Here is an 18271-nt window from a genome sequence, read left to right on the forward strand (position 1 = left end):
TCACTTGTATACACTATGCTTAGACCAAAAATTTCCCCCAGGCCCACCAGGGCCAAGCAGTCTTCGTTCCCTGAACACTGGGAGTTCAGTGGTGGATTCTCGCCACTCTCGGACAGGCTGGCCACGTGGAGTTTTCCGGGTTTTCTCCACGTCTGTAATGTCTAAATAGGGGCCAGTTTCACTTAGAAAGATCTCCCGGAAGGCATCCCTCCTAGGCAGATCGCCCAAGTGCTGCGTTGTCATAACTAAACAAACAAACAAAAATTCCCCCTAAATCCAGAGGAATTTTCCGAACTTGGCAACCCTAAATGAGTGACAATCCAGAACCCACCACATGGACGTAGCTGTGTAAGAGTGATTTCACACTACAACCGACTATATATTTATTTTATGTATATTTTGTTTGGTAATGTATAATTACTTTTTGAATTCAGTAGGCCTATACTGTATTTTTAAAAATTAAAATAAATTTGTTCTTGATTTATGCCATAAAATGTTAAAATTTCGCACATTACGACTATCTTAACTTGATAATTGAATAGATAAACTTTTAGTATTTATTCTGTCTGATTATCAGTGTTATGATTATTTATAGTATTAAAAACAATACGACAAAATAGTGTTAATCTCTCAAATAAAAAATAGCATGTAAATATAGAAAATATCAATACGTAAATAATGCGATTATTATGTAAATTCAAAGTTGAAACGAATCATTTAAAAATATACATAGTAAAATCTCGATATTACGTACTCCAATATAACGGACCACTTTTCAGTCGTCGTTTTATTTACTTTATTTACAATAAAAAAATACAAAAATAATATAAAAATTCATTTTTAAATCATTTTTAGCGTAGATTTTTACATTACATTTAGTTTTTGTTCGGAGAAAAATATCCGAAAATTCGTTATCGAGAACCGTTCTAACGTGATTCTAGCCTACTTAGTAATGAACTTTTCGATATAACGGACGAGTTCGCAATAACGAATAATCACGATATAACGAACTTTCATTATAACGGAACAATTTCTTTGGTCCTGTGCTGATCCGTTATATTGAGCTTTTACTGTATAATTTAATTTTAAGTCAATAAAGAATTGCTATATGTAGTTAAGTTTTTATGTAATATCCAACTTATGGAATAAAAATCGTTTAAAAGATTAGAAAACATAAACTAAACATTAAAGTATGTGAGAGAATTATTGAACTACTTTTTAATCAATCTTCTACTTTAACATTTCTGTTGACAAGAAGCATATCTAGGTATCAAAGAATGTGTAGATTTAAATACAGTGGGTGATCGGTTAACGAACACTTTCGCGAAAGATATTTATGTTCGGACAACGAACACCCCACAGAACAAACACAAGAAGAAGCGACGTAAAATAATGAATACGATTGGTCTTCCCCTTGTCTTCGGGCAACAATTCGAAACTTTTCGGAGCGCGGGAGACGTCGACGTCGACATCGACGCTCAAGACGGTATATACCGATCAGATAGTATTCCTCCGAACTTTGAAACTCTCCTTTGTAATTCCAGCCTTTTATTTTTATGGCAAAACGATTCTTTTATGTATTGGCGAGACTGTCGGGTAGGGTAGGGAACTCGTTAAGTTTTGCGTTTTCTTTTCGAAAGTGAGAGTATAATAGCAAAGTTAGAGAGGTAGTGGGCAGAAGATGCATAATTTTACTGGGCAGTATGGCATAAACAGGTCTACAGTATGCTGCAGTTCAATCTTATTTAAGAAAAATACTATATAATCAAGAAGACTCAAGCAGCTAAAGGAGTAACAAAAATCACATTTGAGAAATAAAGAACATCAAAGAGTTCATAATGAAACCTAAAACGGATCTGACGACAGAAGAACGCCAAGAACTCTTGAATGAAGAACATCAAGAAAATCGGCGAGATATGTTTTCTTCTGAAAAAGAGGATTAATGCCGATATCTGCTATTAAAGATCCTTTGAAGAAGTGGGAGGATGTCAGAACAACGGTCTTAGAATGGCATCCAAACTAGGTTGAGGCTTAGGTATTTCTACAATTGCAATGCTATTAATTACTTACGAAAAATCCTGAAGAAGAGAGAAAAGCAATCTTTAATTCTTTCAAACGGAAAAAACATGACTAATAAAAACGCAAGACTATGTATGTATTTTTACTATTACATATAAATAAACGTAGTAAGAAAGTATATATATATATTTTTTTGGGGGGTCTCCAGAACGAATTTATTAAATTCCCATTAAAACCTATGATAAATCGGTAATCGGTTAACGAACAATTCGGAGAGCGAACAAAGTCTTGGAACGGATTATGTTCGTTAACCGATCACCCACTGTATATATATAAATCCAATAATACGTACGCACGTATATTTTTGGGAAGCATATGCCCTTCTGCCCACTTCAAATATTTCCCTGCTGTTAATTAAAACAAATTAAAATTACAATAATTTCGAACGGATTGCGATTAACCCAATTATTAAAAGTTTTATATTTATTGATAAAAATTTTAAATATTTTAGAATCATATATTTAAAATAAATTTTTTCGATTAAAATTAGCCTTGCTATGAATACAATAACAAAAAAAAATGAGAGACTGTATAACTTAAGTTTATTTTTACACATAAAATAATTTGAAGTTCTAATTTTAAACAAACATTTCTTTAGTAAATCTAAATTACAAAATTAATTACAAACATTATTAAATAGTTTATAGGAAATTTCATTTTGTTTACAATGCAAAAATCCTTTCTGAAAGGAAACAATTTCCGTAATTACAATGATCTGCCTCCTTTCCGAAGGACTTTTGTATATATTTATATACAAAGTTTTTATGTTTTACAATGGCATTAGATTTATAGACGGAATGCATTCCTTTATGAAAACATTTCGATCAATTTTTAAATAAAAGCTAGATGAATTTGGCGCGTACAACTAACTTTAATAATGTTATTATACAAAGTGACTATCGCGAATATAGGTACGATTTCGCGTGTTGAAATTCGAATTTGTTAACCAAATAATGATGATTTATATATGAAACTAAATTAAACAAACTAATATATAAATACAATATTTTTCATTTTTCTATAAAGTATATCACAATGTATTAACTTTTTCTCTATCTTAATAATAAAAACGTTATATTAACGATTATATAAATACAATATTTTTCAATTTTCTATAAAGTATATCACAATGTATTAACTTTTTCTCTATCTTAATAATAAAAACGTTATATTAACGATTATTTAAGGAAGAATAAGATATAAAATTCGTTTATTTGACTTAAAATTTTGGAATAATGTAATATAAAGCTATGTTGACCTTATTGACTTGCTGACATGAAGTGTTTGAATGAAAGCAGACTTCCTGCAGAAAAACAAAATTATAAAGTCGAAAAAGGATATAGAATACGTTTCCAGAAAAGTATAAAATCTCATAAAAGTAAAATATTTTAGGAACTATGAGATATCAAAGTTCATGTTTGATGCTTGCACAAGACCACGTCTTCCCAGCAGTGAATTCTTTCTATTTTTCAAAACATTTATTGTTATTATTATTTAAAGACTAAATAATTTATATAAAACTAAAATNTATATAAAGATATAAAATATGAACGAATTAATAAAAATATATTTCTCGTATTTATAAAGTTAAGAAAAATAGTTTTTTTCGAATCGTGGATTCTTCTGGAAGAGATACTATCCATTTACGAAAACTAATCATTACTACACAAAAAGATACTAAGAGAGCACCCGATATACTATAGGCATCTGGAATTTCGTGAAAAAATAATATTTGCCAAAAAAATGCCAAAACAATGTCGACAGCGGCTCTGACTATCGATACTGGTGCAGCGTGTTCGCACTGTAAAGCTAAAGTTAATAGCGTTTGCCCACAAAAACTGAATATACCCAAAAGAATTACAAGCCACTGATTAAGCCCACATTTTGGTAAACTAAAATATCCAATTGAAGCAGTTAAAATAAGTGTTTCGATTACGGCGACCCACCCAAAATTGAACATTATAACCGAATGATGAAGGTATTTTATTCTTCTTATGACTACATATACACTAGCACCGAAAAATGTGGATCCAACGGCAGCAATAACACCCCATAATTGATCGGTCGTATAAGCCATTCTACTAGCGATGACTAATGGCATCTTGGTGATTAAAAATATTCCCAATAATGTCAAAAAGATGGCGATGGCATGAAATATACCACAGGGTTCTTTCAGAAAGATTCTAGCGAATACTGCAACAAATACTGGAATGCTGAAAACAATAACTGATGCATCTGCTATTGGTAGGTAACGAAAGGCAAGGAATCGAAGAAATAGGCTAGTTGCACCGACGAGACCCCGAATTATTAAGAAATGTCGTACTTTTTTAGGTCCGAATACTGGTTCTTTACTGTAAGTCACCACTGGCATAGTAAATACTAAGATTCCTACGAATCTCAATGTGGCTAATTGTCCAGGATGTAGTTCATCGATGTATTTGACGATGACTGACGAAAGTGAGAAAAAAACACTAGACAGAGACGAGAAAAATAAACCCTTGTAAAGTTTATACCTTTTAGTTTGGTTTTCTTCAGGCGTTTGTGACTCAATTTCATTAGGTTTTTTGTTATTAAACTGGCCGGGTTCAGAATTTTGATAAGTCGTATATTCTTCCACATTTGAAGATTGAGAATCTTTATGCTTAGAATTGATTGCTGCGTGTTGATCTGAGAGAGACTTTTGTAATTTTGTTGTCTTGGAATTCGAAGATGATTCCTAATTAATTAATAAAAGAAAATTTAACTTACTAACATTTTTTACGTTATAAAAATTTTATTAGTTATTAAAAATTACTTAAAAAGAATAAATTAATAAAACAAAATAAAGCACAAACGATGAGTTGTTTAACTTACATTGATCATCATACTAATTACAAAGCGGGATGTTAAATGAGAATTTTATATTTAGAAAGATAAATTATAGAAGAATCCTATTTATGTAATAAATTATTAAAACTTTGTTAGATTTTAATAAAATATTTGCGTTTATTTAGATTTATTCAAATATTTAAACTCGAGCAATGATAAATAATTTTAAAAATTAGAAAAAATAAATACTGTAAATAAGAATTTTTGCAAAAACTATATATATAAATTTTTTTAAATGTGTATAAAATGTTTGCAATTTATAATTATTCTCTATTTAAATCCATATTAAACAAATTTGAATAACCTATATTAATTTACATTTCATTAAGGATTTCTCAATCGAGATATTTAAATGATACAATTTATAAGTTATATAATTAAAATTTATTTAATTGAGTTGAAAATAATTATTTTAAAATATTAAAAACTTCAAATTAATGCACACAAAAAACAAAAACAAATTAAGAGTTAACAATACGTACAATTTCATCATTGATGGGAACTGGATTGTCGGTGCCATTGGATTCGACGTTTTCTGAAATAGAAGAGACGTTTTTCTTAAATCTTTTCATCGTAATTACTGCTAGTTTACGAACAAACTATAAAACTGGCGTCGAAACAATCCAATAAATAACAGTGAAATCACTTTTTCGGAATAAACCATCTAGTTATCGTTAGGGGGGGGTTTGATATTAAAATGATAACATAAAATTATCATATCATCTCGATGAGAACAATTGATCTAATTTTTATACATAATATACTTATAAATATAAAAAGTATCTATTTAAAAAAAATATATATATATATAATATAATACACTTTAAAACATTTAATTTATTGGAATAAATTGTCGATTTTAAAACGATTAAGATGCAATATCAGTTATAAAAATGGCGCAGGTTTATGCCTAACATATTTTGTCAATCAATAAAAGAACAATTGATAAACAAGAGATCAAAGGTAAAAAATATTTTAAGCAAGTTGCCAATTATTATATCGTAAAGGTCGAATGATAAAAATTTAAATAGTTTACCGGTTGCTACAGGGATTATCAATGAATCGTCACTTAAATTTTTTACGTTTCGTACCACGTAAAGTCACTAGATTAAAGGTATAAGATAATCAAAAGCGTACCTCTAATTGATAATTAATGCCTCTTTGTCATCCTATCACTTATAAGAATATAATCGTATATTTCGTTGTTCGCCGATAGTAACAGTTCGTTGTTCTAATATAGTAGTGTTTATATGTAGAGAAGAAATTAAATTATATTAAAATGGTGACAAAAGTGAATGTTATCTTAATGTAAGCATTGCTTGACAGTTTTTAATAATAAGGAGCAAATTTACCTGTAAAATTAAGCCAGTGAACATAACATAAGGAAAACTAAAATATATAAGGTATAAAATATAAAATAAAATTAGTGGGCTTATATAAAATATATAAGCCCACTAATTTTGGACCAATATTGACCAATTCCAGTTTTTATCCAAGAAATGTATAGACTCTACAATTCAAACTTGATAGGCCATAATTGGGTCCCTATCTTTCTTAAGTAGTGATTATACTCTTTTATTCATTTTGAATATTTTCAAGAAATATTCAATATATATATATACTAATATAATCGATATATTTTTATTTTCAATATGAATAAGTTTAATAGGAATTTTTTTATAGTCTGGTTTTTTAAACATATGGTTGGATGATATAAAGAATGTTTTATTGTTTAATGTGGAAATTATTGTCTTGCTAATATTAATAATAAATTTATTATTTTGAATATTTAACAATTAATAATAAAAAAATATTAAACGTTACTATAAAAAATGGTGTAGATTTATTTAGAATTTTTAAATTTTATTAACTACGAATAGTAACACACGTGATGTTTTAGTTATAAAGAAAACTCGTTCCAGGTAAATATCATAATATAATGTTATAAACGCTATTTTTATAAGATATATAATGCTATAAAATATATAATTGTCCTCAGAATAACTTACGATAAAAGCTACTTTGCTTAAGTTATATAGTGTTAAAATTTACTTATAGTTAAGTTAAACCGGAAATATATTAAATAATATTTATTTAAGTTATAAAAACTAATTACTATTTCAAAAATGAATATAATCAGTTTAAAAGAAAACGAAATGAATACTGTATCAATTTTTTATAGAACACTGACATTATTCGATAAATATTCTTGATTGAAATATCACAAATGGTCAAAGTTTAATCATTTCTATATTAAAACAGATGACAAAATAAATAAAGACGTACTTATCTTGTAAGATTTTATTTATCTATTACACAATAGTCTGAGACAAAGAACTGACGTTTGATTTGAACTCCTATCAAATTATTTTATTAGTTAGATAATATAATCGATTATAATTATCAACAAAAAATTATATTGCGATAAATTTTATTCTCATTTCTAATTAATCATCAAGATGGAATTCATCAATTTTAAAATTGTATTTCATAATTATTTTATAAAAGCACAAATACGATAGATTAATTAATATAACAGAATAATTTCAAATTCATAGCTTTAGCTTAAAAGTTAATTTGCGTGCACACAATTTTGTTTTCGTAGAAATTTAACATTTGCTATTATATATTTCAAAATATGATTTTTTATAATAAAAAAAATTAATAAACTAATTATATGACATAGGAAATTAGATAAAATTTATTATTACAAGTATAAAAATATCAAACAAAATTACAAATTAAGTAAGTAGTAGTTTAATCAAGAGAAAAACATGTTTTTCATCACTCTATCTGATAATATTTCTTTTTCTGTATTTATCCAAATGTTATCTACTCAAAATATTCATTTTTCAATTTTTACATCGAGTAAACAGCATTATCAATATTATTTAGACCCGCCTACCTTTGTTAGAAAGCAAAATAAGTGTAGGTGTATTGGGTTCAATGATTTTGAAAAATGATGGACAAATCTTACATTAGCCGTTTATTTGTTTAAGAATGTATTTTTTTAATCCAGCAACGAATTGTGTAACTTTCCCGGCTGTTAAGAGAGTTTGTTTAAAAAATAACTTTTATATTATTAATTATTATAAAATTGCAAAATGCTTAATTTTGTAAGAAGATATAAATTTTATTTTAAAAANAAAGCGAGATTATTGTTTGCTTTCTTGATCGCTTTTAACAAATACTTTTCATATTATCGATCTGTTTAATGAATATAAATCGATGATTATTAGCTTCGATATTATACGATAATAGCAAGAGCGCCGGACAATACTAGCAACAAAATACATCATGAAAAGAACTGTGAAAAAAATCACGATTTGCATTATTTAAAATTAAATTACAATTAAATATGAACTTCGAAAAAGTTTAATTGTAAACATTAATATTAGTACAATTAATTTTTTTCTCTTCCTCGATTTGCTCATTCTGGCAAATCAAGAAAAAGAAATTATGGGATAAATCACTTGTTTAGATACTACTGTTATGTGTTTTCTATCTTAATGATGTAATAACAGTTATGAATGCAGGGGAAGTTCATACGAGCGATTTCACGCTACAAAAAAATCCGTAGTCGCCGCTTCTTGCGATTAATCTCATACCCAACCACAAGAGTGACAAATATGTACAGTCGACCCCCCTATAACACTGTTGATAATTTCGTTTTATATGAATTCCATGTTATACGAGTCACTTAGATTTTACAAGTATGTGAGCCGTTCACAGCCCGGCACACGTATTTGTAAAATCTAAGTGACTCGTACAACATGGAATTCATATAACACGGAATTATCAACAGTATTATTGGGGGTCGTCAATTGCGACAGAAGTGTAGCTAATCGCATAAATGTTCACACGAGCTATAAATTGCAGCTGCAACTAAGAAATACCCGAGACATTTTCAAAGTTTTAATTTTCAGTATGAAAATGGATTATTTGAGTGTATTTCTCTTTTTTTCTTGTGCGATTTTGTAAGAAAAGTATACAAAGGCAATATTGGGTTCACATATTAGTAGGCATACAGCTACTAAAGGAACAGTTTTTATAAAATCATAAATATACCATGATTTAAGAAATGAAAATGAACAGAAATAAGGAATGAGAAACAACAAACATGTTTTCCCTAGATCACAGTTACTAAACAGTCGTTCGTTTGGTTGACTCTGTTGAATTACCTTTGTTCTAATTTCAACGACTTTCTTTTTGTAGTAGCGACAAAGCGACTAAAAGTCGCTTGTGTGAACCTTCCCTAGGACAACGCAACATTTAGGCGATTTACCAAAGGATAAGTTCCTCTTGAGAGAACTTTGAATGGGAAACTGGCACCTATTTTGGTGAAGAAAAGTTGATAACTCTTCACCAGCCCGTTTATCAGGTGCGAACCCTCGACTATTAGGGGCTGTCCATAAATTAATAAATTACGTCCGCATTTTTCTTCGAATTTTTCTCCTCTCCTCCTCTTGTCCCAGTTTGTCCAAGTTTCCGTGACCACCCAGACTCTTTGGACGTCCAACAAAATTCGACCTCCCTTAAAACCTTTATCACTTTATGAATGATATATACAGTACCATAAATAGAAACGAAATATACAAGACATTTTGAAATGAATATAATAAAATGCATAAACTGTATAAAATTTAATGCAATGATTGAGACAAGTTGGACAAAGTCGGACAAGTAGAAGGGAAGGACGTCCACTGAAGTTCAACCCTCCCTCCCTCTTGTCCGACTTTATCCGACTTGTCTTCCCTTCCAATGTGGACGTCATTTATGGACAGCCCTTTATCAATGCTTAGTCTTTTTATATAATCTTAATAAAGTAATATATAAAATCTTATATGCCATTTCCTGAGCTAAACAGATAGATAATATTTTAACAATTTATAATTATAATAGTTACAATTGTACAATAATTATTATTATTCTGCAAGGTATTTTATTTCAGATGTTCGGCTCCAGGTTGAGGGGGAAAACTTAATCCTCTTAATTATCATAATTAAATCAATTGAATCACTACAGTTTAATAAATAATACAAACTATATAATATTTCAAAAATATTAGATTATTTCTCTAAACATATATGTATACGTATATAATCTACACACGTGTTAAAATATGAAAGTTGTTAAAATTTCAGTGCTTATTAATAAATACAGAGAGAAATTTATTCGGTACACACGCTATCAATTGACAAATAAAATTTATCAGCTGAATAGCGTCTGAATTAAAATTATTCTGAACTTTTAACGATAGACAAATAAAAACAGAATTAAAATACACAAATTCTGTATCCTCAACCTTCATTTTAATCTGAAAATATCAATTTTTAATGATATAATGTACAATTCTTGTACTCAGAGTGTTAACATCAGTAATACTAATGATTTCACTAAATAAAAGGAAAAAAGTTAGAATTTTTTTTCTGAATATTCGTATAATTAATATAATAATAATAATAATAATAATAATAATAGCCAAACATTTTATACATAAAAACAACAATCCATAAGACATGCTAAAATTTCTTGCATGAAATCTAAAAACGATAACACCCCAACCATACACAGTACATACTATTTCACTTAAAATATAACCATTATATTATTAATTATAATAAAAAGGCAAAAGGCTTAATTTTGAGGGTAAAGAAGAGTTTTTAATTAAGTAATATTTACTGAACTGAACGTAAAATTAATTAGTTTACATTCACATTTTTTTCTTACTTATCATATTAAAATTCTTTATAAAGCGAGATTATTGTTTGCTTTCTTGATCGCTTTTAACAAATACTTTTCATATTATCGATCTGTTTAATGAATATAAATCGATGATTATTAGCTTCGATATTATACGATAATAGCAAGAGCGCCGGACAATACTAGCAACAAAATACATCATGAAAAGAACTGTGAAAAAAATACTTATCGATTTTTGTCTATCTGAGAATTGGAAAAGATTAAACTCTGAAGAAAAATGCACTTATTGTGTTTTAAAACCATTAATAGATATAATTTCGTTATGCGGTTTCAACATCATAAATCCTTGCCGTCATTATTTCGGAGAAAAGTTGTCTGATAATTTTCTTCACTGCTTTTATAGATATTTCATAATACTATATGGATGGTTGTGTGTCGGAATTTTAATGATTTCTCCATTTTTGAACGAAGATCCTCATTTTCATCATTTCAACAAGCGTATTTTCAGTTCTAACCAACAGTCAATTATCATAAAGTATACTCTAATCGGAGGTATTACTCTACTAATGGTCGAAATTATGTATGTAAATGATATACGCATTACTTTAACAAAGGAACTAGATAAAGTATCAGGATTCGTCCCTCGTATTATGCCATTTATAATCAATTCGTCTTTTATGATTTGCATTATCTATGCTATATTACTCGTTGATTATAATATTCGTAGTAGGCCGAACAGCATTTTATGGAAATATGAAATATTGGCGATTTTGATGAGTATTTTTCAATTATATTTTTGTTTGTTTCTCGTAGTTTTATTAATATTAATTGTTGTCTTGATTGGACTTACAATTATAGCTTTTCGTAAAATTGCCACTGATCTTGCAAATCCGATTCAAAGACATATTCCTGATTTTCTTGAAGAAATCGATTCGAGACACGAAAATCTTTCTCAGTTTGTTTATCATTTAAATAATTCCTGTAAAAATGCAATTGGCTCTGCATATTTTGTCGGCGTGGGAGAAATAGCTTTGCTAGCATATATATCTATGTATGAATCATTGAAACAAAGAGAAAAAATCATGGTAACCTGCATCCTAGTAATTACCATGATAATATTGACTGTTTTGGCTCTTGTGGGAGGAGAAATAGAAAATGCGGTATATTGTTTTAATGATTTTTTAAGTTATTTTAAAATAAAAATTAAAATCAAATAATTTCTTTAACAGTATTATAATAGATAAAATAGTAAAGTTTAGAAATATTTCCAGGCAAAATCTGCATTTCATTCAACTTCTCTTTACATCAGAACTCATATGAAAATGACTGATAAGTTGAAAGTAAGTTAAATAATTTTATATTTAATAGTCAACAAGTGTAATTATATTGTTCTCGACATTAAATTTATTAATATTTAATTATTTTTATTAATTAATTTATTATTTATCGTTACTTTTTAATTTAATACTTAATAATAAATCAAAATTAACAAACAAAACTGTATAATTAATTTAATCTTTCATAACATAAATATAATTAAAGAGAGAAATGTTATATTCTGATAATAAAAACAAATTAAATTTCACTTTAATATTTTAATGTCGTAACAGTTTCTGTGCTTTATGAAGAGATTGGGTGGTCCTCCAATTACAGTCACATGCATGGGTTTTTTTGCCATTAATAAGACTTTCATTTGTAGAGTAAGTTTCAATTTAATTAATTTATTTCAATAATTGATTATTTTTATACAATAAATTATAATATAATATTTATGATGCGAAAATAATTTGTTAAAATTTATGAAAATATCATAGTTTTAAATATAAATCCTAAATAGAAACATGTGCGTTTATTGACTTATTATAAAACCACAATATATATACAGTAGACCCCTTACAACACTGCTGATAATTCTTTGTTATATGAATTCCATGTTGTACGAATCACTTAGATTTTACAAATACGTGTGCCGGGCTGTGAACGGCTCACGTATTTGTAAAATCTAAGTGACTCGTACAACATGGAATTCATATAACACGGAATTATCAACAGTGTTGTAGGGGGGTCTACTGGTAGTCCCCAGTACAGAAGCGTAATGTTAAAAAAAGTATAGTAAATCAGAAAAATTATGTTTAATATTATATATATTTTTACATTTGAATATTATTTAATATTTCCTCTTTCATTATCCGACATACTCGCTTGATTATTATTTAGGTCGTACAGGTAGACATCAAATGGATCAAGATATTAATGATAATATGATTTGAAAATAATAATATATGAACATTATGCAAAGTTATTTAAAGATAATAAATTAAAATTTAATAATTTGCAATAATAATATTTATAATTCTTAAAGGATATCAAACAGATAATGATTATAAAATAAAGTTATACCAATACTGTCTATATTCCAACTGTTACAATTAATATTAATTTTTTAATCGCAGAATTAAAGTATTTTAAATTAGGAATATATCTATAAACTTATTAACATATACTATTTGTTTCAAAAATATTTATTTGAATAATGGCACAGTTAATTAATATATTTTGTTTTATTTCGTTATTTAAAAATTAATGGTATTATTCAGTTTCTAACATTTTTTTCTCCTCAGGCTTATAAAGCTCTGTCCTCAAGCTTTACTACTATATTAGAAATTCAGAACTCCGAAAAGCACTGCCTTAATTCAACAGAAGATATGTTGAAACAGTTTATTTGAATGATAAAAAAATATATTTGTGTTTATTAAATTAACAGCTTTGTATTTGAAAGTATTAATTAAAGTAGATTTGGTGATTAAAATTCATAATTTAATAAGTATTTGCACTCGAAGTATTTTAATTAAAATTTTACAGACGTATTCAGATGTAATTGTTTACTGATAAGAAGTGTGTAATGAATAAATTGGATTATAAAAAAAAATTTTTATATGTATAATGTCAAGTATGCGATAAAATCTCACAGTACATCTCAGGCACTGTTGTATGCATTAATTTTCTTAAATAAATTGACTTTCCTAACAATTTTTGATGCTATTGATATTATTTTATCGATTACTATAAACATTAAATACTTGTTTCACGCATAAATCGATAGATCAGAGCGTGATAAGTATTATGCTATTACTGTTATTAATTTAGATTCGATCCAACTTGACTGTCTATAGCTTATTTTCATAGACAGCTTACAAGAGTATCGTTTCCCGCTCGTTCTAACCTAATAATTCCATAATTAAAATATAATAATTGCATTTAAATTTAAACTAAAAACTTACATTGGATCTTTTGTGTTCAAGAATCTTTTATATTATGTGAAATATTTAATATTGTTAGCATTTTTGAAATTTTAATTAACCATAATAAATTTTCATAATAAATTTTATTAATTAATTAGTATTGATTTTTAAAAATTTAATATTTAATTTAATACAATCAAACCTGTAAACCGGAATCACGCGGTATCGAATTTTTTTCGTTTTAAACAAGTTTTAGGTTTATTTTTTTAATCTTTAAACTATATTACAATAAGTAAGATTTTTATGATTATTTTTATAGTAAGATCACTTTTATTATTTAGTTTTATTATATAAGTAAAACTGATCGTTTGTACCTTATTTTCGACAAAGTTTCACGTCGAATATTTGTGAACACTTCTTCCATTTCTTTTAATCCTTTTTATAACAGTTTCAATGTGTTTACAATTCTAAATTTTCATACTTTTCGTATAAACTCCTTGGTAGATAAGTTTATATCAACCGGAACGTCGATCATTCAACCGCTATACTTTAAAATGCATATGTCAGATGCCTACCAGTAGCCGAGTGGTTAGCTCCTTGATCCCTCTTGGAAGGATTTTTAACTTCAACAATGTGGTTCATAATATGACAAAGGTCAAAATGTAGTTTCAATTGTAAATATTTCACAAGTTAAAACCAAAATTTTCACAAACAAACTACAGTAATACCTCGGTTTTCGTTGACTTCGGTTATCGTCGATTTTTTCCACGAAAAATTTGTCTCGGTTTTCGTCGGTTGCCTCGGATTTCGTCGGCGTGTCCAGATGATCTCGCTGCTAATTTTGCGAAAACAAAGGGCAATCCATGCGTTTTCCTGCTTAGTGTGGCGTTATTTCTCGGTGTTTGAGCATTACCCCGCGCGTCTAGCCAAACAATTCTATTGCTGTCCTTTCCTTTTAGCTCAATCATGAGACTAGCTGGCTTTGGAAACTTGAAAAAGTTTCCAGAGCCAGCAGCCCTTCGAAGAAGAAGACCAGGAGCTCGATCGAGTGGAAGAAAATCATTGAAAAATACGAGAGCGGCACTAATAATTGTGAGAAATGGAAGAAGTGTGGCAAATTTGCCCATCAAAAATAGACAAAGGAAAAATGCTAGTGAGTGAAAGAGAAACTGCACCATTAGGATGTGTACAAATTGTGCACTATATCCATCATCTGGATAACAAAAGTATATCAACATGGACTAATATTTTGTTCGTTATGTTGTATACAACAACCTTAGACACTAAAGCCGTGAGCCTGAAATAGGATTGGAAAATTACCAATCCGAAATGGATTCTTAAGATTGCTGAAATCGGTTGCCTGTACGGGAAGTCGCCATCCACGATAAGTTTCATTGTAGCGAAGAAAGGAAGCAATAAACGAGACTAGTATAGTGAAAGGCGTGAATGTGCTAACGTAACAGAGATAGCAAACAATTGATGTCGAACAGTTATTAATTTGAATTAATCAAAAACAGTTAGATGGCAATTTTGTTTCGGAGGCCATCATATTAATCTTTTATATTCATTTTATATTAATTTCGTAATTAATATTGCTTTTAGTATTAAACACTATATTTATTCTCTAAAAATGTGTTTTTGGTATGTATTTTGGAGTGTTTAGAACGAATTAATTGGATTTACATTGATTCATATGGAAATAATTGCCTCGGTTTTCGTCGGTTTCGGATTTTGCCGACTGTTTTCGAACGGATTATCAACGAAAACCGAGGTATCACTGTATAACTATAATAAAAACACAAAAACACTGCAAAATAAAAAACACTGTCCGAAAAAAATTAACAACGTATAATCTCTCTAGTGTGTGTGGGGGGCGATTTTGTTCACCCTGTTTGTACTTTTTGTCGAACATTTCTGAAATTTTGCCGGGAGGTTTGTGTATTATAGGGATTGATGCTATTAAATTTTCATGGTTAAAGATCGAGGAGGTGGGGAGATAGAGGGGAGTCATGCGTCATATTTCGAGTAGGATTAGATTTAATGACGATTCTACTCGTTATTACACTTTTAATATATATATATATAGGCCTATATATATATATATAACCCATCTCTACTCTCAAAATTAACTCTTTTGTCATTTTATATTAATTAAAAGTATAAAAAAAGAGATTTTTATAAAATATCATAACAGATGGCGCCACACATGCAGTTTTAAAAGTTCCCGTAAAGTTAAGCAACTCGTTGCTAGATATTTTTTTTTAACGAAACTGAATAATTGACTCATAAAATTATTCAATCAGATATAATTATTAAGAACTATAAATTGTAAATAGTTTTATTAAGTTTAAAATATTTAATATATATTATATCTTCGTAAAAGAATTTTAAATCGATAATCTTAAATTACTAACAACAAAATTTTTATACAGTTTTTCANGGAGATCCCGATTAACTATATACTGTACGAACTTCCGGATTGTACCGGAACTCACGTTATTTTAATTCAAAAATTTTCTCCTGAAAGAAGTTAGATGACCCGCGAGACTCTATTGCTAGCAGATAAAGTATCAGGGGCAAGACACTACTAATTTGAGGTGGAGAGCATATAATTTAAATTAAATAAGTTTAAAATATGATTAAAAATGCAACCTGGCATTGTGATGATGTGAAAATAAATAATTGCTCGTTATATTTAGTTTTATATTTTTCATTTCTGACTTAAAATAGTTCTTTAATAATAATAAATTTTGTGTTGTAATATTGTATGATTTTTTTTCATTCTCATTCCACATGCAGAATTTGATTACTATTGCATGTTAGCTTTAAGGTACGACGGTTTTTTTTCGAAACAGAGTGTATATATAAATGCGATTTAGACAAAAAAAAAAAAAAAAATTCTTATCAAATTATTTAAAATTACAAAATATGGCAATTCGAAAGTGTCTGACCAATTTTTAACTTTTTATGTAACTTGCTAATACAACTTTAGCTAAGATTTTAACAACTTTTCTGTAAGTACAGTACGTTTATTTAATTATGTATCAATTATTATACTGTAAAGTATTGTGTTTACATATCGAGTAGTGCTGTATAATCCTTCAATTGTTAGAGCTGAAGAATATACAAGACGAAAATCGTACAAGAAAAAATTAAGATTTCATACATTAAAAAACTGTATATTTTAAACTAAATAACCAGTTAAATCTATTTAACAAACAAATAAGAAGGAACTGTTTTTATGCATTAGCTTAATGCCACAAAGAGAAACAGATTTACAAAATTATACTGTATATCAATGGATTTGATGGTGGCTATACCACCAGTAGCCAAACATCATTCGTTTCTTTTAATTTATGGCGATCATCTATTACAACACGTCCCAACTATCTGCTATAATTATTTCATATTATAAAATCTGGAAATTAAATTATAACAAAAATTTTCCGGTTTGACAGGTTTCCGTTTTATTCAGGTTCCGTCTTGGACAGGTTTTATTATATATACAGATTACAGTTATCAGTTATAATTATCTGTAATTGGTAAAACGTTATACATAAAATGGAGTATATTTAATAAACTTTCAGAACTTGTAATTTATTTTATTGTCTGTTGATGCAGTTGTACAAATATTTTGTTTATAATAAAAGGTTATCCTGTAGGCATTTTGACACAACAGAGATGTCAAACTGCTTGCCTTTCTCAAACTATAAGAGAAATGCGTATGAAATACTTAACAGGCTTTCAAAATCTTCAATTAGATTATATATAGGACGCACGGTTTGTAAATTACAGGTGTATAATTTGTCAAATAAACGTGCTTGCCCTACTGTGTACTTCTCTAACAACACTCCTATCTATGATTGTCGAGTCATTTGAGTGCTTATTCTCCTAAACTTACTAAACTCTTTATAATTATGGCATAAGAATGTCGTAATACTATTCCCATGATTTTAGTAAGGAACTTTAACATAGACTTATAAAATTATGTTTTCTTTTTTCCTTAACTTTATAAAAGATACATTTTACAACCCAAAATTCGGCACTACCTGATCACAATCTTCCATAGATTTGTTATTTGGAAGAAATATTGAAACCTTAAAATGTTCAACTTCTGTGACTTGCTGTGACTATCGTATACTTATTTTAATCATAATCAGCAATCAAACTAACACTGGAAGCTACTGATGTATAAAAATCCATGTCAAATATAGTATAAAGGGAATATTTCGTAATACAACATATAATTTGAAGTATTAATTTGTACGAGTTAATACTTTCAAATTTTAAACACGAAGAGAAATATAAATTGATTTAATTAAAGTTAATTAATTTTTTAATTGAAGTTTGATATAAATTTACACAAAGTTTATATATAT

General features: G+C 28.1%; 2 protein-coding genes across 5 annotated transcripts in view; one reads left to right on the forward strand and one right to left on the reverse strand.

The window, feature by feature from the left end:
- Nucleotides 1-3614: 3614 nt before the first annotated feature.
- LOC111630828 (solute carrier family 35 member G1-like) overlaps nt 3615-18271 on the reverse strand; it is a 34442-nt gene continuing 19785 nt past the window's right edge. For all 3 annotated transcript variants that reach the window (XM_023374992.1, XM_023374991.1, XM_023374990.1), the window contains exons 3-4: nt 5430-5482; nt 3615-4795 (exon numbers count right to left, since the gene is read on the reverse strand). In XM_023374992.1, coding sequence (XP_023230760.1) covers nt 3659-4795; nt 5430-5482 — 1190 coding nt within the window. In that variant the 3' untranslated portion in view covers nt 3615-3658. The remainder of the gene's footprint in view (nt 4796-5429; nt 5483-18271) is intronic.
- On the forward strand, nt 5942-13672 carry LOC111630829. 2 transcript variants are annotated; one of them, XR_002757591.1, is made up of 4 exons: nt 5942-6255; nt 11922-11990; nt 12261-12350; nt 13272-13672. XR_002757591.1 is itself a non-coding variant. In XM_023374994.1 (4 exons), exons 1-4 carry the CDS (start codon nt 10851-10853, stop codon nt 13374-13376), a joined length of 1224 nt encoding a protein of 407 aa, XP_023230762.1. In that variant the 5' UTR covers nt 10513-10850; the 3' UTR covers nt 13377-13672. The 2 variants fall into 2 exon arrangements, 1 of the variants encoding a protein (XP_023230762.1); XM_023374994.1 differs by lacking the exon at nt 5942-6255 and adding an exon at nt 10513-11810.

Source organism: Centruroides sculpturatus, unplaced genomic scaffold (genome assembly GCF_000671375.1).
Source record: "Centruroides sculpturatus isolate CEXI.00-Female unplaced genomic scaffold, Cexi_2.0 scaffold6, whole genome shotgun sequence".
Taxonomy (NCBI): Eukaryota; Metazoa; Arthropoda; class Arachnida; order Scorpiones; family Buthidae; genus Centruroides; species Centruroides sculpturatus.

Excerpts from the sequence above, each read along its gene's own strand:
- LOC111630829 (XM_023374994.1), top strand. The coding sequence starts at position 10,851 with ATGAAAAGAACTGTGAAAAAAATACTTATCGATTTTTGTCTATCTGAG. Across the intron at positions 11,811-11,921 it reads GAGGAGAAATAGAAAATGCG|GCAAAATCTGCATTTCATTC; the intron begins GTATATTGTTTT and ends AAATATTTCCAG. Across the intron at positions 12,351-13,271 it reads ATAAGACTTTCATTTGTAGA|GCTTATAAAGCTCTGTCCTC; the intron begins GTAAGTTTCAAT and ends TTTTCTCCTCAG.